The sequence below is a fragment of the Ursus maritimus genome, unplaced genomic scaffold (genome assembly GCF_017311325.1).
Source record: "Ursus maritimus isolate PB19 unplaced genomic scaffold, ASM1731132v1 scaffold_2, whole genome shotgun sequence".
Classification (NCBI taxonomy): Eukaryota; Metazoa; Chordata; class Mammalia; order Carnivora; family Ursidae; genus Ursus; species Ursus maritimus.
This window is the reverse complement of record NW_024424452.1, coordinates 71083295-71107221: the sequence shown is the minus strand read 5'-3', so window position 1 is coordinate 71107221 and position 23927 is coordinate 71083295. Positions and strand designations below refer to the sequence as shown.

General features: G+C 41.9%; 1 protein-coding gene and 1 long non-coding RNA gene across 4 annotated transcripts in view; one reads left to right on the top strand and one right to left on the bottom strand.

The window, feature by feature from the left end:
• Positions 1-15848, top strand: part of FBXO28 (F-box protein 28) — a 28333-nt gene extending 12485 nt beyond the window's left edge. The window contains exons 3-6 of one of the 2 annotated variants that reach the window (XM_040636144.1): positions 2655-2793; positions 9144-9339; positions 10131-10209; positions 11159-11395. In XM_040636144.1, the coding sequence (XP_040492078.1) occupies positions 2655-2793; positions 9144-9339; positions 10131-10209; positions 11159-11252 (508 nt within the window). In that variant the 3' untranslated portion in view covers positions 11253-11395. Of the gene's footprint in view, positions 1-2654; positions 2794-9143; positions 9340-10130; positions 10210-11158 lie in introns of both variants that reach the window. The other variant, XM_040636143.1, reaches the window with a different exon arrangement.
• On the bottom strand, positions 2803-9117 carry LOC121103998. 2 transcript variants are annotated; one of them, XR_005836344.1, is made up of 3 exons: positions 9008-9117; positions 8092-8188; positions 2803-6763 (listed from the first exon to the last, which is right to left on the bottom strand). It is a non-coding gene; the product is annotated as an uncharacterized LOC121103998 (long non-coding RNA). The 2 variants fall into 2 exon arrangements; XR_005836345.1 differs by having other exon boundaries at positions 9024-9117.
• Positions 15849-23927: the final 8079 nt, after the last annotated feature.

The window sequence follows — 23927 nt, the reverse complement described above, 5'->3', positions numbered from 1 at the left end:
TGCAGGCTTCCAGTGATGGAATGAAAAAGTCACGGGGATGAAAAGTACAGCATAGGGAATACAGTCCATGGTAGTATAATACTATCGTATGGTGACAGATGGCAGCTACACTTGGGGTGAGCATGGCGTAAGTTATAGAGATGCTGAACCACTCTGTTGTACACCTGAAACTAATGTAGCCTTGTGTGTCAACTGGACTTAAAAAGGGGGCTGGGGCCTGGCTGGCTCAGCCACGAGAACATGTGACTCTTGATCTCGGCGTTGTGAGTTCGAGCCCCATATTGGGCATAGAGCTTACTTAAAAAAAAAAAGACCATTCCATTTACACTATCATCAAGAAGAGTAAGATACTTAGTAATGACTATAACAGAGGACTGGTCTGCTGAAAGCTACAAAACATTGGTAAAAGAAATTTAAAGAGACTTCTTAAATGGAAAGACATTTCATGGTCATGAATGGGAAGACTTTTTGCTTTGAAGGTGGCAGTTCTCCCCAAGCTGATATGCACATTCAGTGCAATCCCTGTCAAAATCCTTGCTGTGGTTTTTGCAGAAAATGACAGGCTCATCCTACGATTCCTAAGGAAATACAGAAGACTCAGAATAATCAAAACAGTCTTGAAAAAGAGCAAGAAAGTTGGTAGAGTACTACCACTTTCCAATATCAAAACTAACTGCAAAGCTACTGTAATCAAAGCAGCATGGTGTGGACGTAAAGACAGATGTGTAGACCGAGGGAGTAGAACCAAGGGTATGGACAAGAAATCCTTACATATTTAGTCAGTTGATTTTCAACCAGGATGCCAAGACAACTCATGGGGAAAGAATAATGCTTTCCACAAATGATGCTGGGACAGCTGGGTGTCTGTATGCAAAAGAATGAAGTTGGGCTCCTTCCTCATACCACCTACAAAAACTAACTCAAAATAGACTATAGGTTGAAGTGTGATTGTCAGGGCTATACCATAAACCCTTACGTGGAAACTGTACTGACCTCCAGGAACTTGGATTAGACAGTGGTTCCTTGCCTATGACACCAAAAGCATGAATAACAAAAGAAAAGAGGCAGACTGGACTTCATCAAAATTTAAACTTCTGTGCCGCAGAGGACGATGTCAATACGGCAGAGGGACAACCCACACGAGGGAGAAAATAGTTAACAGCTCAAATACCCGGTGAGGGACCTGGATCCAGATCATGTGAGGAACTCTTAGAACTCAACAATAAAAAGACACAGAACCGAGTTTAAAAGTGGGCAAAGGACTTGAATAGACGTTTCTCCAAAGAAGAAGAACTGAAGGCCAGCGAGCATATACAGGGTGCTCAACATCAGTGGTCCCCAGGGCACTGCAGAGCAGAACACAGAGAGCACTGGACACCCACTGGGACGGCCAGAGTAAAGAAGACAGAAAATCTTGGGAAGGATGTGGACAAATCGTAACCATCATAAATGACTGGTGGGATTATAAAGTGGTTCTGCCACTTTAGAAAAACACTTTGTTCCTCAAAAGGCTAAACACAGAATTACCAAATGACCCAGCAATTTCACTCCTAGGTATATAGCCAAAAGAAATGGAGATAGAGCCACACAAAAAAACTTGCACATGAGTCATAAGTGTTCTGTGCAGCATTTTTCATAATAGTCAGAAAGTGGAAACAGCCCAAAAGTCATCGCTGATGATCGGATCATCAGAATGATGCCACGTCTATATGATAGAATGTTAGTGGGCAGTAGAAAGGAATGGAGTCCTTGATAATGCTTCAACACGACGAGCCTTGAGAGCTGTGCTACATGAAAGAAGACGGACACGAAATGCCACATACCATACGACTCCAGTTATCTGCCGTGTCCAGAATGGGCAGATCCATAGAAACAGAAACTACACTAGTGGTTGCCAAGGGCGGGGAATGGGAGTGACTGATAATAGTTATGGGCTTTCGTTTTGTGGTTGTGAAAATGTTTAGAAATTAAATGGTAATAGTGGGTGCACAACTCTGTGAATATACTAAAAACCATGAAGTTACTATACCTTAAAAGTGAATTTTATATGAATTATTTCTCAATAAAACTTTAAAAGTTTAAGTGAGCTAGGGGCACCTGGGGGGCTCAGTTAAGCCCCTGACTCTTGGTTTTGGCTCAGGTCATGATCTCAGGGTGAGATCGAATCGTGTCAGGCTCCCCACTCAGCGCAGAGTCTGCTTGAGTTTCTCTCTCCCTCTCTCTGTCCCAACCCCTGCTCTTTGTCTCTTTCTCTCTCTAAAATAAATAAATAATTTAAAAAATATTTTTAAAATAAAAGTTTAAGGGAGCTGATTTTATGGGTAAAAACACAGCCCCTTGTCCACGTGTCCCTGTGTAATTCTTTCATTTCTGTTGATTTTTTTGATTCAAATGGCCATTAGGCTTGATACAGCCAAAACACAAAACAAAAAAAACTGATTTTTCTTCCAAATAATTTATCAGTGAGTACTAGTCCTTGGCAGGGATTTCTGGACATAGCAATTCATTGATGATTATGGTTAAATTCTGACCCAATTGTAGATATCAAATTAACAGGTAAATGTTAGACTGTTAGAAATCCCATTGAGGCATTTTCAGTGCTTACCATTTAGTTCACAGTATTTCTTTCACGCTTGCTTTTCTTCTTATTCTAGGAGGGAGTCGGAAAGAAGAAACCACTCGTTAGCTCGTCACGCAGACATCCTTGCTGCTGTGGAAACAAGGCTCTCACTGTTAAACATGACTTTCATGAAGTATGTGGATTCCAATCTCTGTTGCTTCATCCCAGGAAAGGTAAAATAGAACTGCTTAGCCAAGACAGCTGGATCGAGTTGCTTAAATTATGATAAAGCGATTGTTTAAATGTCAGAGTTGGACCCGCCTCTCTGCAATGAGTCCTGTGAGTGGATTTGTTCAGCTTCTGTACAGTAACTGATACAAATCCTTATCACACGTGATCTCCATGTCGAACAGTCTCATTCTGAAAACATACAGTAGGAGATCTGCTGTTGCTCAGAAAAGCTTGTTAGGAATTCATCCTCAGCTCGAGTTAACAAACTAGTTCCATAAATAGGAAGAAAAAAAGGAGTTCCTGCTTAAAAACACATATGTGGGCTTTTACTCTTTGTTCAGGATCAACAGCAAACAAGATAGGTACCGTCCCTGCCTTCAAGATTGTTCTGATTTGGGGGAGGTGGAGTGGGAGGGACCAGCTGGTTTTTGTTTTGTGTGAGAAGCGTTTCATGAAGACAGATACTTCCAGATTTGGCGAGAATAGGTAGTTCCTGGATGGCAGCACAAGAACAGTGCTGTTGAACACAGATTAACACCTTTCCTTTCCATCACGGCTGTGCAAGGTCTATTCCTGTGCCCTTCATAAGAACGCTGAGGCTCAGTGTTTGACAGAAGCTTCGCACCAGCCTTCTGATTTTTCCTTAATAGTACCCGTGTCTCCACAAAAACTCACCCTAACTTCTCTCCTATAAACCTGAAAAACAACCCCACCGAAAAAAAACAACAAAAAACCAGAAATGATTTTTGTTTTTCTTATCACACTTAATTCCTCTTGAATTACTTTGTTTCTTAAAAGTGCCTTCGTTATAGCTTATATTTTGCCTAAAACAACAAACACTCTGTATCCTCAGACTATGACTTTTTTCCTTTATTATTATTTTTTTTAATTTATGTAATCTCTGAGCCCAGCATGGGGCTCAGACTCATGACCCTAAGATCAAGTGTTGCCTGCTGTACCTACCAGTCCAGCCAGGCACCACCCAGAATGTTACTTTTTTTTTTTTTTTTTTTTCAGAATGTTACTTTTTATTTTCATGTAGCTGGTACTTTTTAGCTTGCTTAGACAAAAACGACTAACTTAACACACTTTGCAGTATTGGGGTTGTTTTATGATTGCTCCCCTTTTGTACTTCTCAGCCTTAAACTCCTCACAGTCTGTCTTCAGAACTGAAGGACGTGGCATTTAATCCCCACGTGCCTAAGTGAGTACATTCTATAAAATTATTCTCTGTCTCAGGAACGCCTGTGTGGCTCTGTCGGTTACACATCTACCTTCAGCCCAGGTCATGATCCCAGGATCCTGGGATCAAGTCCTGCATCAGGCTCCTTGCTCAGCGGGGAGCCTGCTTCTCCCTCTGCTTGCTGCTCCCTCTGCTTGTGCTCTCTCACTCTCTGACAAATAAATAAATAAAATCTTTAAAAAATAATAATAATTCTCTCGCAGTATAACATATAATCTTGATCTGGAATATATGCTATATTAGGTTATTCTTTTTTTTTTTTTTTTAAGATTTTATTTATTTATTTGACAGAGAGACAGCCAGCAAGAGAGGGAACACAAGCAGGGGGAGTGGGAGAGGAGGAAGCAGGCTCCCAGCAGAAGAGCCTGATGTGGGGCTCGATCCCAGATCGCTGGGATCACGCCCTGAGCCGAAGGCAACGCTTAACGACTGCGCTACCCAGGCACCCCTATATTAGGTTATTCTTATATTCCCCTAGATCCTGCTTCTGGATTTTACTTAAAAGTTCAGGAACTTTCATACTTCATAAAAGAACTCATTTTTATGGTTTTGTTAGAATTCATGTCTGTAGTAAACATTTCATTCGCAGATTACTCTCACAAGCTACTTAAGTGAACCTGGATAATATCAGCATTATAGTTTAAATTGGAATGCCTGATGTATATCAAAAATTTTGGAATATTAAACTAACACTTGGGAAAAAAGCATTTTTAAAATTATTCTCTGGGGCATGTGGGTGGCTCGGTTGCTTAATAAGCATCTGACTCTTGATTTCGGCTCAGGTTGTGATCTCAGGGTCGTGGGATCGAGTTGCATGTTAGGCTCCACGCTCAGCACAGAGCCTGCTTGAGATTCTCTCTCTCCCTCTGCCCCTCCCCCCTCTAAAAATAAAAATAAAATTATTCCTGAAAGAGCAATCAAATTTACTCCTAAAATCAAGTGGTAGGTTAAAGGTGGCAGATTGAATACATGTTTACCTCGAATTCCTCCCAAAGCTTGCTCTTCTAGTAAAGGAGCTGATTTTAAAAAGGAAAAAAAATACCGAGATCCATGAGAGTGAAGTCAGGAGAGCAGCAGCAACAAAATTCTGGAAGCTGGAAAGTGCACAGGAAAGTGGTAGGTGGTTTAGCGGAGCTGAGGAAGTTAAAGCCTAGACGGGCCGCGGGGGAGCTGGGAGGCAGCGTCCTCTGCAGGGCTGGCCTCTAGAAAGTTCCAAGCACTGCAGAGAGGGGGGCTGACACAGGCGGTGGGTCGCAGCTCTGTATTTAAAAATGATTTAAACCTACAGGCCCCCTTTCCAACTTCAAACAGCTAGGTCATTGCCCTCCTACTGAGTGAAAAACTAGGTCACTCACGGAAGGGGTTTAAAGGGTCTCTGGACAGGGAGACCACACAGATCACAAGGACATTAAAATCTGAAGAATTCAGACTGGTTGGTAGTTTGCCACTGTCAATCCTGGAAAGGGATCAGCAAACAGGGCCAGATAGTAAGCATTTCTGGCTTTACAGGCCACGTGGTCTCTCTCAGCTCCTCAGCTCTGAGAAACAGCCACGGACAGCATGTGGGAAATACACGCGTGTGTTCCAATAAAACTTTATGAACAGAAACAGCCCCAGCTGCCGACCCTGACCACTGTATTGATATTCCGTCCATCTTCTGTCAGAACTAAGAGACTGTAGGTGCCGGGCTCACTCCTCTGGACACTTTCCAAGTCTTCTGACATAGAGAAGTCACACTTTATACAGTAAGTTCAGGGTCCATGTTGGCAGTTCACACATACTGAAACACACAGGTGAACAGAGGCCAACTGACCATTCTTGGAAATATAATCATGAAGAAAGACATGGGTTGAGTCCCTCTTCTTAATTAAGGTGTCGTTAGTGGCCCTGGTAACGGTTCTGTGCTTATTGAAACCCAGTGCTTCCCAGAAGTCAGGATTTTCAGTGTAAATGCTAGATTTTTCTGAACAAACTTAAAATCTTCGAATTAGGTTTTGTTGGTTGGTTTTTAATGTTTTGGCCAGGAAGGCGGCGGGAGAAATGGCGGTGTGGCATTTTGTAATCTCTTTGTTTCTGGTAACTTCCTGTCTTGATGCAATTTAACATTTGCACAGAAGTTGCAAGAATCGTATAAGGATCTTCCGTAGGTCTTTTATCCAGATCCTGCAGTTATGTACCTTTTGTCCCGTTTGCTTTTACTCTCTAAGTATGTGGTGGGTTTTTTGTTTTTTGTTTTTTCCTGAACCATTTCAAAATAGTGGCGATACTGTGACCCTTTATTCTGAAATATTCTGATGTATTTCCTGAGAAAGGGCATTCTCTGAGCCACAGCACAGTTAACCAAATCAGGTAATGTAGCTTTGGTGCAGTGGCCTCTCTCACTGACAGCCCACATCAGCTTTCACCACTGAGCGGTGACACTCGTCCTCGCTGCTCTTTTTCTCAGTCCAGAGCCCAGTCCATGGTCACGCTAGACTCTGTAACCGCCTGAATGTGCAGCAGTTCCGGGCTTCCTTTGTGTATCTTGATCTTAAATTTTGAAGAACATGGGTCTCTTATTTTGAGAAATATTCTTCAATTTGAGTTTATTGAATGTTTCCAGAATGTTGTGCTTTTTGTTTCTTTTAAAATCGATTCTAAATGACGATGTTCTTAGAAATCAGTATTATTTGGGAACATTTCTTCTTTTTATGTGCTTGTCCCAAAATAAGTATATATGGTCCTTGAACCTTTAAAATGAAAAAAGAAGCAATCTGTTCTTGCGTTGACTTTTGTGGCCGCCCCCCCTTCCTGGTGTCCCCACCCTGCCCCCCCTTGTCTTCCCCCCTTCCTGGCCCCCCTCCCCCCTTCCCCTCCCTTCTTCCCTCCCCCCCACCCCTCCTGCCCTCTGGGCTAAGCAGGGGGGTTCTGGTGAGCTGTCTGCGTGCTGGGTTCCTAAATATGAGCGGAGAGCAGCGACTCATCAGACTAATATGAAACACAGAATAAAACAAATGGGAGAAAATACCTTTGAGAAAACACATGAAAATATAAGACTTAGAAAAGAATATGATTAATATTCTGAGAGAAATAAAAAAAGAGTCAAACACATGCCACATAGAAATAATCAGAAATTTTTAAGTGCTCTTAAATTTTTTAAATATAGAAAAAGCGTTTAATTAAAAGGGGTGGAAGAGAAAGTTAAGGAAATCTCAAGTAGAACAAAAAGAAGGAATGTGAGAAAAAATTAGGACGTGGAGGTTCAGTTTTCTTTTTTTTTTTTTAAACGATTTTTATTTATTTATTCGACAGAGATAGAGACAGCCAGCGAGAGAGGGAACACAAGCAGGGGGAGTGGGAGAGGGAGAAGCAGGCTCATAGTGGAGGAGCCCGATGTGGGACTCGATCCCAGAACGCCGGGATCACGCCCTGAGCCGAAGGCAGACGCCCAGCGACTGCGCCACCCAGGCACCCCGAGGTTCAGTTTTCTAATAGGAACTTTGCTCCGCAGATTTCACAAGATAGAAATTCTCTCTCACAATAGTCCACAGGCTCCAGTCCAGTCAGGAGTGTGTCATTTATTACGGTGCCAGTTTCACACATGCTGCGAGCATTAGAGACGCACCGTATCTGGTCAGTACCATACTTTGTAAAATATTACCTTATCACCTCGGGCTCAGGTGGGATTCAGCATGCAGCATATTTGAAAGCTGTATAAACAGTCATTGAGAGTTTGAGTGACCAGGGGTGCCCGGCGGGCTCAGTCAGTGGAGCATGTGATCTCCAGGTCCTGGGTTTGAGGCCCACGTTGGGTATAGGCATTATTAAAAAGAATAAATAAAACTTAAAAAAAAAAATAAAAAGGATTGAAGGAATGATCTGCTGAGAAGTAGAAAATTACAAGCTATTAAAAAAAAAAGTTTAAAAAATAAAAGTTTAAGTGATCAGCCTAAGGCCTGTGATCTTTCCAGTAGACCTCAAGACTTCTCATGCTGTTACATTCTTGCTGCTAAAGTTATTTTCAGAAAGTAATTAAACCCACTTGGAGGGTGGAATATTTTGAAAATTGGGTCAATACCATGCTTTTCCTAATATGCGCCATTGCAGCCACCGGTCACTCTGAATGGTAGAAGCAGTGTGAGTCGTCTCTCCTTCATCTTGTCCTTCGCACGTAACTTTGGGACAGAGGAAAGAGAATGGTTTTAATTTATTGAAAATGTGGATTATCCCACTGAGTAACATAATCTCTCTATAGTGAAATTTAGAAATGTTACCTTTCCTAATGGAAGACTTGAGCAAATGGAGAGAGAGACCTTGCTTTCACACTATTATCTCAAAGACCAAAAACAGTAAAGGTGGTAATGTAGTACAAGTTAGTTTACAGGTGCAATTTATCAGTTAGTTCTAGGGATTAGAGCTGAGGCCCTAAATGCCTAAAGAAGGTTCAGCTGCCATTCCAGCAGGAGGATTAGGAGCTAGGGTGGTCAGAACTTTTTTTCTTCACCATGTATGTTAGGTCTGTGTCTCTCCATTGCAATTACACTTAAAGTGAGAAAGGGTCTCTTACTACCCTTTAGCGGGAGAGGGGGATCCGAGGACACCTCATCCCAACCCATAGTAGGTTTAAGAAGAAACCAAAGCTCTGAGGACAGAGCGCCTGGTCCCAGAGCAGGAAGTCAGGCTGGGTCCCCAGGGCTTTGGGAAACCGTCAGGCTGGAGTGAAGTGGGTTTGAGTCAATTCCTCTACCCCTCCTCGCGGACAGATTCAGTGTCATAGTTTAGTCCTCTGGTTTCTCTAGCAGTTTGTATATCCCTTTTCCTAGCCTTTATTTACACGTCTTTTGCCCTGTGGTTGCCTTCAGAGCAAGAACTGTATTTTATTAATCCTGATTCCTTAGCCCTAGCACCTGGTACAGAAAATCTTAATAAATGTGCGTATGAAACACATGAAGGATTGTAATAAGCCCAAAGCCATGCGGTACAGACGGTATTACCACCGGCGGCCAGCACCTCAGTCCCGTCGCCCCGTAGGTCTTCACCCAGATTGCACAACAGGTGGTCATTCTCTCCGTTGAGCCGTTTTCTTTTAAAAACAAAATGGAAAGTGCTAATGAGAACTCCTTATTTTAGGTGATTGATGAGATTTACCGTGTGTTGAGATACGTCAATTCTACCAGAGCCCCTCAGCGAGCTCATGAAGTACTTCAAGAGTTAAGGGATATCTCGTCCATGGCGATGGAGTACTTCGATGAGAAGATCGTGCCCATTCTAAAGAGGAAGTTACCAGGATCAGATGTGTCTGGAAGACTCATGGGCTCTCCTCCAGGTAGCTCTTCATACGCTCAGTGTAAAGTAACACCCAGACCCCCTTCCCTAACTTGCTCCCCACCCCCACACTTAATCCTACATTGTGACCTTTTCAGTGTCTGTAAATAGTATGTGCGACATGATTTTTAATGGCACATTGATCACAGACCATAACTTGTATAACTAATCCACTGCTGTTGAGCACATTTGTCTCTCGTTCCGCAGTATTTAAATACACTTTGAAGAACAATCTGGTAGCACATCTTTGTACGTACCCACAACTGTTGACATACAATAAGTGTATTAGAATTCCTGGGTAAAATGCCGTATTTTTGTTTGTGGGGGTTTGTTTTTGTTTTTGTTTTATGTTTCTGACCAGTTAATATCCATTATGCTAAAACAGAATGAAATAAATACCAGATAAAACCCAAAAAATTCTCCATGGAATATTCACTTAATTATTTCAGCCCCTAGAATATCTAGCTACTACTTTAAAAAACAGGGTGCGTAAGGCTATTTTGAACCCTATCACTGCATCTGTGGTAGCTGTTTTGCAAAATCATATCCAATCCGAGAGATTTGTGCCCTTATCTGCTGAAAGACCAAATTGTTCCATGTATCTTCAACCCTTGCAAATACTTTAAATCAGGAAAGCATTTTTAGTAAGACGTTTTGTTCTGTTCGGATGAGTTAGCTCCCTGGAGTGCTGAGTGGGGTAACCGAGTGGCTGTCTGTAATTGAATCATAAAGCCTACGACATCTCAGCGTTAATACATCAATTATTTATTTGAGTACCTATTATGCGCACAGCACTGTACTGTGTCCTGTGGAGACTAAAAGGAAGTGTAATACGTGGTGTCTGCTCTCAAGGATCTTACTATGTCAAAAGGTAAGACATATCCAGACTCACAGTTAAATTATCGTTGGCAAGAGAAATATTTTAAAGAAGGGTCCATTGCAATGCCAAATGAGTAGCAGAGACAGGATCTTAAGGAGGATAGAACCATTGTTGACTGGTCTGCCTGAGAGTTCACAAGAGGTAAGAATTGATCTAAGGCTTGATGTGTTAGTGGAAATTAGATAAAGGTAAGCAGAGAGAGAAGGAAGAATGCATCAGTCCAGGAAAATGTTCTGGTTATTAAGTGTATGTACAAGGAGAAAATAGTCATGACGAGTTTAGGGTAGGAATGTATCCATCTAGGCCTTTTAGAAAACCTTTAAGAGATAACATTTTTTAAAAAGGAGGTTATTAGTTTACGATAGTGATTTTTATGCCAATATTACCTTAACAGTATTCCTAAAACAGAATGATTCCAAAGCCATCTTCCTACATCACATCAGAAATTCTTCATGATCATCGTGTGTGATATGACCCACTTTTTGGTGGTATCCCTCTTGGCTAACGTGGGAGCTCTTGCATAAAACTAAGTGCAGAGAGAACTTAAAAATATGATAGGCCTGTACTTTTAGAACTCGAATGTTAACATTTGCTCTTGTGAAAGAACATAGAAAATAGAACTATTCTAGTTTTACTGCTTGCATTTTCTTAGTAGGTCTTAAAATGTCTTCTCATATTTTAGTACAGGTTTATGCTGTTAAATGCCCTTCTCTATTTCCTGGTGATCACACATTGCCATGTGAACCCGAGCATCAGAATTCAGACTCATTTACTGTTAAGACATGGGTGTCTGATTAATCCGTTCAACCAAGTATATTGCCAAGAGAAAATTATCGGAAGTGATATTATAATATTTGTTTCAAAAGAAGCTTAATCAAGTATTACTGGTAATGAGACATTTTAAGTGATGAATTGACCATTTAAAACCATTTCTCCGCAGTTCCGGGACCTTCCGCAGCCCTCACAACAATGCAGCTCTTCTCCAAGCAAAACCCTTCAAGACAAGAGGTTACCAAACTCCAGCAGCAGGTTAAGACAAACGGTGCCGGTGTGACTGTTCTCAGGCGTGAAATTTCCGAGCTTCGCACCAAAGTGCAGGAACAGCAGAAGCAGCTTCAAGACCAGGACCAGAAACTGCTAGAGCAGACCCAGATCATAGGCGAGCAGAACGCGCGGTTGGCGGAGCTGGAGCGCAAACTGCGGGAGGTCATGGAGAGCGCGGTGGGAAACTCCTCAGGGGCTGGGCAGAACGAAGAGTCTCCTCGGAAACGGAAAAAGGCAGCAGAAGCCATAGACTCCCTTAGGAAATCCAAGCGGCTCCGGAATAGAAAGTAAAGGGGGAGAGGGGGTTGTTTCTAGCTCCGGAGGAAGACGCGGCTTAGCAGCTGAAGCAGTTCACGCACATCAGGACGCCAGGGGCCACACGGCACCCCTGAGGCTCCTGGGCTTTCAGAAGGAACACAACTTCAACTCGGACTCTCACGGTTGGGACAGTCTTCTCCCACTTCTCCTGGTTGAACTGATGCACAGAATCTTTTTACTTTGCAATAGATTTGTACTAACCAGACCTGTCCTATCATGTTTTGAGGAGTTAACTTTTTTTCTGTGCAGATAATGTTTAAAGTAAGTTTATTTGTTCCTGCATATATGCACATTATTACAGAAGGATCTGAAACAAACCAGTCTGGACAGACTAGAAGTTAAGTTGAATACAGAAAATGTCCTGTTTCACTTGAAAGAAAAGACCTACTTTTTAAATGGACAGTATCTTGTTTAAAAAAAAAAAAAAGTTGACTTTTTGTTATAAGTGACCTTTGTCTGGAATGTCTGAAAAGTAGTAAATGCTTTTTGGTATCGAAGTAATGGGTAACTAACACGGACTTCCATAGTATTGACTGTAGGAGGGGCCCCTACAGTATTGACTATATATTTTTATAAACTACTGGCAAGGGACTTATCCAGTTGTTCTCCACATGTGTTCAGTTCTCTTCTGGGGCCACGCCCTGCATTTGCATGGATGCATGCACGCATCGCCTAGTCAGCTCACGTAAAAAGCTCTTGCACTGATACTGACCTTGAACCTCTCTACTTCTCCACTTTCTAGAGCAGCATTAGTTTATTTGAGAGCCTAACATCTTCCACCACCACGACAGCTTGCCTCCAGGGAGGAATTAGTCCATTTGTCCTCCAGTTTTAGGGGAACGAGGGAGCATTAAAGCCCATCGCTTTCTCTGTTCTCTGTAGGGTTCAGGTACAGTGGCCATGGCAGAACCCCAAACTCCAAGGCTCTTTCAGTGTCGGACCTCTGGGGACTGGCAGTGGCCCTTCCTCACCACCGTGTGTGTTCGTGGATCAGTGTGGTGATCACCACGGCTGTGAGCGGGGGACCCACTGGTGGGGTGCAGTTTTGCCATGAAAGAAGGCTCATTGAAGAAAATCCTATGAAAAAGCATTTCGATCATTTCATTTCTGGGGGATGACCTGAGGGAAGCTTTTAAATGTTAATTTCAAGCTTTCCTTATCCTACAACTTTAAACAAAAGCTTTAATTTCGTTTGCACTCCTGTTTTGAGCGTGTAACTGGAAAAGCATGTCTTGCACTGTTCACCCTTCTAAGCGGTCACTTTAACAACCTCCAAATTGTGTACAGTGGTTACTTTCCCCAGTTGTATATTTTTGAGACCTTCAGCTATTACTGTCCTCGTTTTATTTTAATGTACTAAATTATGTAGTTATTATTTGACTGATAAGTTCGTTTATCAACTCTTAACAACTGTTGCCTTGGGCTTCAGTTATTTAAAATAGGTTTAGGTGTAATATAAAAAATGATCCCTGTCCAGGTGGGAGTCGGACACCTGCATAAAACCTAAGGTTTTGGTAAGTACCTTAGTTGAATAAAAGCACAAGGTTATCGCCCTTTTTACCCGTCCACCGTGACATGGTTATGCATCCTTTAACCTCACCAAACGAACCTTTTTCTTACCCATTTTTAAGATTGTCCTTCCATAATACTGTCCTTAGATTTTGATCAATTCTCTGTCTGACTTGGAAACTCCATTTACAATGTAGTATGTTTTCAATGAAAAAAAAAACCCACCATATAACATCCAAGTGTTTCATGGTTTGTTGGGAAGGTAATTTTAAAATAAACAATTTCCAAAAAACATTTGTCAGCCAAGGTCATCCATAAAAGTCCCCGTCTGGAACTTGTTTTCTCGGCAGGTGTCATTTTTGTAATCCTAGGATTCAGCCATACTGTCCTAACTCTGGGGAGGCCTCCTGGAGTACTCATGGCCGTGAATAGTCTGCCTTCCTGGTAATAGGAAGACTCTTTAACCAGGTAACATGTTTACAGGTTTACAAAGTAGGATCCTTATGCATCAAAGGGATACAACCTCAGATGATTAGCAGTTGTTCATTAATTATTTAAAGTTTCCTGGGTTTCTTCTTAAACTACACCTAGACACCCTAAACGTGTGTAGAGTCTTCCATTAGTTAGCATGGGCATTTGGCTTTTGTAGGAAGCATCCACACTGTCAGAAGGTCGATTTTCTGTTTCAAAATCCCAGTTTCTACAGGATTCGCTCGTAACTGTCTGTCCGTAAGGCCCAGGAGTTGCTCTTGTCCATGCACGAATGTTCCACAAGAGTAGGTGAAGAAAGCACTACAGTTCAGTTTTCTGTTAAAGTCTTACCTAAGACATCTTGCTAAAAAACACGTTAGGCTGTGGCCTTGACCAATGTGATAGCTGTTACACTTGCTTTTGGATAGCATAGTGGCATTTAGGGTTCGACAGATCACCAATCCCTTCCATCAGCTGAAACCGACACGCCACGGGAATGTTGCAGACGAGCCTCCCTAATGGGAACCGTCTCGCTTGGGGTTAGACACCGGCGGCTTTGGCGCCGTGTGCAAGCGTTCTGTTGTCCTGGAACGAGATGGCATGAGTTGCTCGGGTCCTCTTCCTGGGCCGTTTCTCAGAGGAGACTTCTCTCTGTTAGCGGGTCACTCCCACTTGTGAATCGATGATGACTCAGCGCCCACGGGGAAGAGGCGTCAGGAAGGACGGGGACTTGCCCCGCCTCACTGCCCAGGGCCCCCCGCATCTCTCCCACACGGACTCGGCTCAGTTTCCACGTAATCTGAGATATGAATTCTTTCAGGACATGCGGCTTTTCAAGCTCCTTGTTTTCTGTACAGAGCCTGGAAATACCGGGGCAGACGCACAGTCACAGTAATGCATCATACTGTTTTAAAAACTGTTGGGGTGCCATCTGGTCCAAAGCCACTGGTTTTAGAAGCAGCTTTTTTTTTGGTTTTGTTTTTTTTTTGGTTTTTTTGTAAAACGTGTTTTTTGGAGTACTGAACTTTACAGGGGCTTGCCTTAATCTCTATTTAGTAGTTTCAAGGTGTATGCGCTATCATTCTACTTGTTAAAATGTTGACATATTCTGTGTAGCCCCAAAGGTGGGTAAAACAGTATGAGTCATGCCTAAATAAATAAGCTAAAGGTGTCACTATAGCTGGATTTTTTTTTTTTTTAAGAAAAGATGGACATGTGAACAGAGGCTATGTGTGAGAAGCAAAAACCATGGCACCTTGAGATTGCACTATTTTATGCATTGTTTTCTATGCCATTTCATAGCCTGCACTTTAATCTCCAAAGAAACGACATATGATGTGTTTCCTAAGACAGGGCACTTAATTCTGTTTTACTGAAAGAGTTTCTTGGAGGTGGATCCCTTTCCTGAGTTCTCTATTTCCTTAGCCATAATATTTTCTAGGATCTAGGAACTCCTGATCTTGTCTGTTTCCAACAGTATAAAATTTTAATTTAACGTAATGTAAAATCTCATCCTTGGTGATCAGCACATTCTTACATCGTGCCCTAGCAGTGAGTACCCATTTGTTAACACTTATCCAAACCTCTCAAAATATCACGGAAGTATGATCTGAAGCCAGGAATAGAGGCATCCTGAAAAGTAAACGTCCTGTATGATGCAGTCTCTCAGAACTGGCTATTGATAACATAAAGTCCGATCTGATAATGCCGTCCAATTTCCTGAGACCTGAGTCCCTTAAACTAGTCCACGGAAGGTTACTAAGTTAAAACTCCTCGGAAATAACAAGCTTCTGTAGCCCTCCATCTGAGGTCAATTCTTTTCCAAAAATACTAAAGCAATCTAAAAAATGAAACTAGCAATCGGTTGACTGCTACCCACCATTTCCTTTTTAATAGCAGTACTTTGTACTCGCGGTAAGTATAGGCTTAAGTAACGTTGGCCTTTTCCAGCTTCCTAAGAATCTTTGTTAAATTCCTAAAATTCAAAAGTTAAGTCCAAATTTGTCCTGTTGTGTCTGAAGGGAACCATGGGATTTAGAAGCTTATTGGAAATCTATTAGGTCCATTGCCAAAGTATACCGGTCCATATTCAAAGCTATACCAAAAGTTTAGAAGTGTTTGAAACTCCTTTATGTGGTACCGTGTCTGTTTACTTATGCTCATGAGCACCAATAAATTCCTAGTTTGCCTTCTGGAATTTTAATTGTTATAACCTAATTCAATTATTGGAAGTGAAAAGCACCTCCCGCTCACACAACAGGGTACGTAAATAAATGTGTTGTAACCAGTGCTACTTGTTTTCTTTGTATTTCGTGCACAAAAGACGGCGGAGCTCCACTTCTAAGGAACCCTGTGTTACTAGCTACACCGCCGGAAGCACCGTGCTGGGTGTGTTTCCTATCTGCTCTTCAGGCCTTCACAGCCGCCCTGGGAAGCAGGTGCACCCTAGCTAGGGAACTTACACACAGGTCGAGCAGCATATGTACCATATTAGACAACCAAGTGCCTAAGTGGGATTTGAACACAGACCTGCCTGCCTCCAAAGCTTGGGTGCTTCCGGCTACACTGTACCACATTCTGAACCAGCTGGGAGCTTTGAGACTCGAGCTTACATTAATTCTAAGTTTAATAATAAATATATAGATGAACATTCCATACATGTACTAGAAGTAGTCAATGACAAAGCTGCTGATGCTGAGGAACACACAGAACTTAACACACAAAAAGGCTGCACTTGGAGAAGGCGACTTTTGTCCTGAAGTTTTTTGGCAATGGATTTACCCTAAGCATGCAGGTAAAACATGTTTAAGACTCCTAGGACCTGTAATCCTATATAAGGCAGTCCTAACAGTAGATGGGGTCTGAGGCCACTAAGACAAGTCCATAGTTGCCTTACTGTCAGAGTTGTTGCCAGTCAATTCACAAGAGTGACCACCACCAGTTCTTTTGCCCTGTCAGGGACGAATACCAGTCCGCTTTTCAACATTCCCTCCAGCTCTAAAACGGAATGTTCAGAATTTCAATGAAATGAAAACATACAAATCAATCTCACAAATCGGACTTCATGAAAATTTAAAAGTTTTGTGCATTGCAAGACACTATCAGAGTTAAAGACAACCCACAAAATGGGAGTAACTATTTGCAAATCATGTATCTGATAAGTGGTTAATATCCACAACGTAGAGAGAACTCCTGAATCTCAGCCGTGAAAAACGAAAAACCCGATTTAAAACTGTGTGAGGACTTAAATAGACATTTCTCCAAAGGATATAATCGAACGGCCAAGAAGCATTAAAGATGCTTATCACCACCCGTTAGGGAAATGCAAATCAAACCTACCAGGAGATACCGCCTCACGACCATTAGGATGGCCGCTCTATTTAAAAAACAAAACAAAAAAACCCAGAAAGTAACAGCACTGGCGAAGACGTAGAGATACTGGAACTATTCTGCCCTGTTGGCGGTCATATAAAATGGTACAGCTGCTGTGAAAAACAGTGTGTTGAGTCCTCAAAAAATTAAAAATCAGAGCTTCTGGGCTCATGAATCCGTAGAGATGTGGGGAGCGTCACGTGCCTGGAGGGGTCCCGAAGTTCCAAGCCCTTCTCCCCTACCTCACCCTGTGCACCAATTCCATCTGGCTGTTGATTCCTATCCTTCGTCATATCCTTTAATAAGCTAGCACACACTAAAAAATTAAAAATAGAACTATCACACGATCCAGCACTTCCAATTCTGGGTATAGAGAAGAACTGGAGAGCAGGGTCTTCAAGAGAGATGCATACACCATGTCCACAGAAGCTATTCACAAGGGCTGAAATGTGGAAACAACCCAAGCGTCCACTGACAGATGAGTGCAGAAGCAGAACGTGGGGTGTGCGTACCATGGAATATATTCAGCCCTCAAAAGCAAGGAGACTCTGACCCCTGCTACAACATGGATGAACCTCGAGGGCATCCTACTCAGTGAAATAAGCCAGTCACATAAAGACAAGTGCTGTGATTGTGCTTACATAACACACTTGGATTAGTCACAATCACAGGCATGGAAAGTAGAATGATGGCTGCCAGGGGCTGGGGCTAGAGGGGTGAGGGGCAGAGAGTTTCAGTTTTGCAAGAGGGAAACGGTTTAGAAAATGGCTGGTGGTGATGGCCGACAGCTTGATTTCCCTCTAAGGACTGATTTGCTGTGTCCCACCACTTTTGGTGTAGTGTGTCTTCATTTCCATTCATCTCAAATATTTTTTGATGTTCTTTGTGAGTTTGTCTTTGACCCACTGGCTGTTTAGGACTGTGTTGGTTAATTCCCACAAAAAATGAGTTTCCCAAATTTCTTTCCATTTTTGACTTCAATTTTCATTCCACTGTAGTCAGGAAACATATCTCGTATCATTGCAATCCTTTTTCCTTTCCAAAGCTTAGTTTATGACCCAGAATGGGGTGTATCAGAGGATGTTCCATGTGTACCTGAGAAGAATAGGTCTTCTGCTGTTTTTGTGTAGAGTGTTTTATACACAGTTTTGAGGTCTAGGGGGTTCACTGTGTTTTCAAGTCTTCTATTCCCATGTGGATCACGTCTGGTTGTTCTTTCCATTATTGGAAGTGGGGTATTCAAGTCACCAGCTATGATGGTTGAATTTGTCTACTTGTCCCTGCAGTTCAGTTTTGCTGTCATTATAAAACGACACTCGTTATCACTATGTTTAGAGTCTATCGTGTCCGATACTTGCAAATCCACTCCAGCTTTCTTATCATTGCTGTTTGCACGACATACCTTTTCCCATTATTTTTTTTTAAAGATTTTATTTATTTATTTGACAGAGATAGAGACAGCCAGCGAGAGAGGGAACACAAGCAGGGGGAGTGGGAGAGGAAGAAGCAGGCTCATAGCGGAGGAGCCTGATGTGGGGCTCGATCCCACAATGCCGGGATCACGCCCTGAGCCGTGAGCCGAAGGCAGACGCTTAACCGCTGTGCCACCCAGGCGCCCCTCCCATTATTTTTTTTTCAAGTTCTCTGCATCTCCAAATCTGAAGTGTCTCTCATGTAGTCACTATATACAGACAGTCCCCAACTTTACGATGGTTCAACTAACAATTTTTTGATGTTACGATAGTGTGAAAGCGATACGCATTCAGTAGAAACCATACTTGGAATTTTTATTTTTCCCTGTGTGAATCAACCCTGTCCTGTGATGCTGGGTGGCAGCAAGGCACAGCATCCACTCAGCCATGTGATCACGGGGGTAAACAACTGATACAACCATTCTGCTTTCCATTTCAGTACAGTATAGTCAATAAACTACATGACATATTCAACACTTTATTATAGAATAGGACTTGCGTTAGGTGGTTCTGCCCAACTATGGGCCAATCTAAGTTTTCTAAGTGCACTTAAAGGATGCATGGCTAAGATATGATAGTCTGTAGGTTAGGGGTATTTTTTTAATGTATTGTAATTTTTAAATGCATTTTTTTAAGATTTTTTTTTTAAGTAATCTCTACATGCAATGTCAGGTTTGAACCTACAACCCTGAGATCAAGAGTTGCATGCTCCACCGACTGGGCTGGCCAGGTGCCCCTAAATGTATTTTGACTTATGGTTCATATTTTTAACTTACCATGGGTTTATCAGGACATAACCCTACCGGAAGTCAACAAAGATCTGTATTTGGAGCTTAAATTTTTAGCTAGTCTGTCAATCTCTGCCTTTTGATTGGACTCCTTAATCCATTCACATTTAATGTTATTGTCAATATAGTTGGATTTATCTTTGCTATTTTACTTTTTGTTTCTTGTATGTCTCATGTCTTTCCCCCCTCTGTTCCTCCTTACTGATTTCCTTTGTATTAAGTGAATATTTTCTTGTGTTAAATTCTAATTCCTTTAATGATTTTTTTCACTACATGTTTTTGTTATGTTCGTAGTGGTTGCTCTAGGGGCCTACCATATACATCTTATCAGAATATTTCAAGTTTATTCTAACCTAATTCCAGTGACATATAGAAATGTTACTCCCATATAGTTGCATTTCCTTCTCCTCCACTTTGTGCTATTATGGTTAGACATCTTATATCTGTGTATGGTACAAGTTCCAAATACACTGTATATTTGTATATGCGATCAGGCCAGCAGTACAATTATATACATATTTCTTTCTACAACTGCTTTTTAAATCAGTTAAGAAAGTGGAAGAAATACGTGTTTATGCTAGCTTTTATAATTACTTACCTTTATTGGTGCTCTTTATTTTTTCACGTGGACTTGAGTTACGTTCTGGGGTCACTTGCTCTCAGCTGAGGAACTTCCTGTAGTATTTCTTATCAAATAGCTCTTTGAGCAACAAATTCTCTCACTTTATGTTTATTTGGAAATGTTTACCTTCATATTTGAAAGACATTTTCACATATTTGAAAGGGTGGCTCAGAGGGTTAAGTGTCTGCTTTTGGCTCAGATCATGATATACAGGTCCTCGGATGGAGCCTTGCTTTGGGCTCCCAGCTCAGCAGAGAGCCTGCTGTTCCCTCTTCTTCTGCCTCTCCCCCTGCTTGTGCTCACTCCGTCTCTCTCTCTCACATGAATTACATGAAATAAAAAAAAAAAGAAAAAAGAAAGAAAGAAAGAAAGAAAGAAAGAAAGAAAAGGGAAGGAAGGAAGAAAGGAAGAAAGACAGATAGTTTTGCTGGATATAAGATTCTTAGCTGCCAGGGTGTTCTTCTCCCTGCACTTTGACTATGCCATTCCACTGTTTTCCAGTCTCCACTGCTTCTGATGACGAGTCAGCTGTTGATGCTGTGGGGTCTCCTTGTATATGATGAGTCATTTTTCTCTTGCTCTTTCAAGATTTTCTCCTTGTGTTTCAGCATTTTATAATGATGTGTCTGGGCACTGATCTCTTGTTTTGTCCATTGAGTGCATGAACTTGGAGTCCACTGAATTTGGATGTAAAGATTACTGTTTTTCAGCAAATTTGGGTCTTTTTCAACTATTTTTTTCTTTGATAAATTTGCCTACATTCCCATTACTTGTATATTGATGATCTTAACAGTGTCTCACATTTCTCTGAAGTCTCTCTGGTTCGTGTGGGTATGTGTGTGGTAAAATATACATAAGATACTTTACCATTTTAACCATTTTTAAGTGTACAGTTAAGTGGCATTAAGTATATTCACAATGTGTTACAACCATCACCACTATCCAGTTCCAGAACTTTTTCATCATCCCAAACAGAACTCTGTACCCATTAAACAATAGCTCCCCATTCCCCACTTCTTCCAGCCTCTGTTAATGTCTATTATTTTTTCTTTGTCTGTATCTGGCCGACTTTTATACTTTAACCATAGAAGCTGCCTTTCTACCAGGCTTTCATGGGTGGGGGGCAATTTTTTGGCTTAAAAATACAAGTTGAAGAAAATTACTGCCTGGGGAAAAATAAAAAATATAAGCCAGATGGGGATGGGAATCGTGGCAAATTTCATTCGAAAGGATTTTTTTTAATACAGAGAGACAGAACACGTGTGCAAGAGTAGGGGAGGGGGAGAGAGAGAAGGAGAGAAAATCCCAAGCAGGCTCCACACTCCGCATGGAACCCAATGCAGGGCTCAGTCTCACAACCCTGAGATCATGACCTGAGCCGAAATGAAGAGTCGGATGCCTAACTGACTTAGCCACCCAGGTGCTCCCATTTGAAAGGATTTTTTGAGTAGCTCTGTGGTCAGAAATTGTCCAAATTAGAAGTTGATATTCAGAACCTGATAGGAACAAAAAGACATACAGATGGCCAACAGACACGTGAAAAGACTCAATATCACTGACCATCAAAGAAATGCAAGTCAAATCCACAATGAAATATCACCTACCTGTCAGAATGGCTATTATTAAAAAGCTATCTTGTTGTTTTACTCTGATACTTTTGCAAAAACGTTCCTACAAAATGCTTCAGCTTCAAAGAGATTCATGGAAAAGGACTTTAAAAGTACAAGTTTTCTGATAACTTAAAAATCGTACAACTAAACTGGGTACAAATGTTCAGAGCTAATAGGAAAACTGGGTTCAAGTACAACAAGTACCAACATATGGGAATGAATGAACTCACGAGGATGATTATGATTTTTTATGACTTTTTGTTTGAAATACTGCTAGTTCCTTAATGTTTTATTTTCCCAGACTTAAGGAAATGTCTTCTCGTAGGCTATCTATGACCTACAGCAATTTGGTAAAGTATAGCTTTGTAAACAAAGATGAAATATTGACCTTTTCTCTGTACCTATTCCCTCCAGAATTCAGAAACTCTTGAGTATTCTTTTCATGCCAATATAGGTAGTCCTTTGCGTAAGTTAAAAATCTGTTTTCTATGTAAAGGACATACCTGGAAACACTGGCCATCTTACCAAGGGTTTGACTGGAATGTCATATTTGAGAGAGACCTGCATAGATTCAGATATGACCGCACAGCTTTCAGGAACTGCTTGGATAAATCCTCTGGAATCTTGCTCACAGGGTTCCTGGCAGCCGCACCAGGTAAGTAAGGAAGGTCACTGCCTGGTAGATCCAGGAACCTCAGCACATCTGGGGGGATCTCAAGGAGGGAGGAATTCACCCAAACTATAAATATTGCAGGTAACATCTGATGACAGTCCTTGGCTTGGCTTCCTGGCTTTAGAGGCTTTTAAAAGTTCAATCTGAAATTCCTAAGGAAAAGGTCAAGCAAAGCAGCCTTTAAAAGAGTTTATATAAACTCTCAATTGCTATTCTTGTTGCACTATCTAAATAATCAGACCCAGTTTAATAAAAACAAATTAGTTTACTGTGATTACCTTGGGGGAAAAAACTGATTGTGGAGAGAAAAATTATTTTTGCACCTGACATTAGATTCTACTCCTATTGTCTTTGAGGATTTGTTTTACACCTGTAAACTGGAGTGGATCCTGAATTCTTCTAGCTCAAATATCTGGCTGTGACTCTCTGACCTAATGTTTCCAACTTTCTCCCATCCTTCTGATTTGCAATCACTAGAACAAAGACTGCTCTCCAATCTCCTTGTAAGGGACTACCAGTCGTCCTCACTACTTAGATGGCAGCCACAGCTAAGGGAAATGAATGCTGGGTAACATCCCACAGCAAAAGAAGGCTCCACCTGCCATCTGGTCCTCTGCACACCCTGGAGACTTCTGAAACAAACTGACGAGGAAGAGAAGTCGCAGACATCAGAGATGTAGACTGCTTCTTCCCAAGATACCAGATCAAGACATTGTATTTTAAACATGAAACCCTTTGTTCTCTCTCTTTTCCATTATCCTGCTATTGGCCTGGAAAGGTAACACCATTACTGTATCTTCTAGGCTCCTGCTAATTGGGCCAACCTTTCAGACTGCTGGATTTGTCATCAAAAACTCCTATCTGTCCATGATACTAGAGACCTCTGGTCCTCCCTGTGACCCATCTCTCTCCTATTTCCAACTATTCCCCCTCCACCTTCGAAGTCACTTAAAGGAATCTGACTTTCATTGGCCATCACATTCATGCCTTGTGTGTACCTTTCTCCAATTATAACTCTACTTGCCCAATTAGACACAAATACTGATGCAAATCATAGTACATTCATGCCCCCATGTTCTTACGATTATCTGAATCAGATGTGCCCGAAATCACAACAAGATCTCACCAGGGGTAGCCATCTTTGCAAGGCCAAAGTTGTTCCTGATAATAGGATCGCTCTTGATTATCTTTGAGCTGAATAAGGTGTCTGCGCTCTGGCCAACACTGCGTGTTGCACATTTCTGGCGAAGCTGAAACTTGGCTACATAAAGTCACCAAACGAGCCACTTAACGAGCTTACAAAAGTAACTCCTTCAACAGGGTCTTTCTCTGACTTGATTTTGATTGGTCTGGGTCTTGGGGACCATGGCTCCGAAGTGCATTCCAGACACTGGGAATTTTCCTGCTCTAACAACCAGACGTGGCTCCCTAGCATGCTGCATTCCCTCAAAAGCTTCAGATGCACGTTCGTGGCCGCCGACCACCAAGCCCACGAGCTCCCTAGGAATGGAGAGTCAGGAAAGGAACGAGGAGAATGACCCACTTAGAAGTCGTGAGCCTGAGGTCATGACCTGTGCTTACCACAGAGCACCAGCAAACAGAGACCTTCAGAGACCAAGCGGGGAGTGGTGCCAATGCCTTAATTTTTTTTTTTTAAGATTTATTCATCTGACAGAGTGAGCACAGGGAGGGGGAGAGGGAGAAGCAGGCTCCCAGCTGAGCCGGGAGCCTGATGCAGGACTCAATCCCAGGACCCTGGGATCATGACCTGAGCTGAAGGCAGACGCTTCACTGAGTAAGTCCCCCAGGCACCCCACCAGTGCCTTAAAT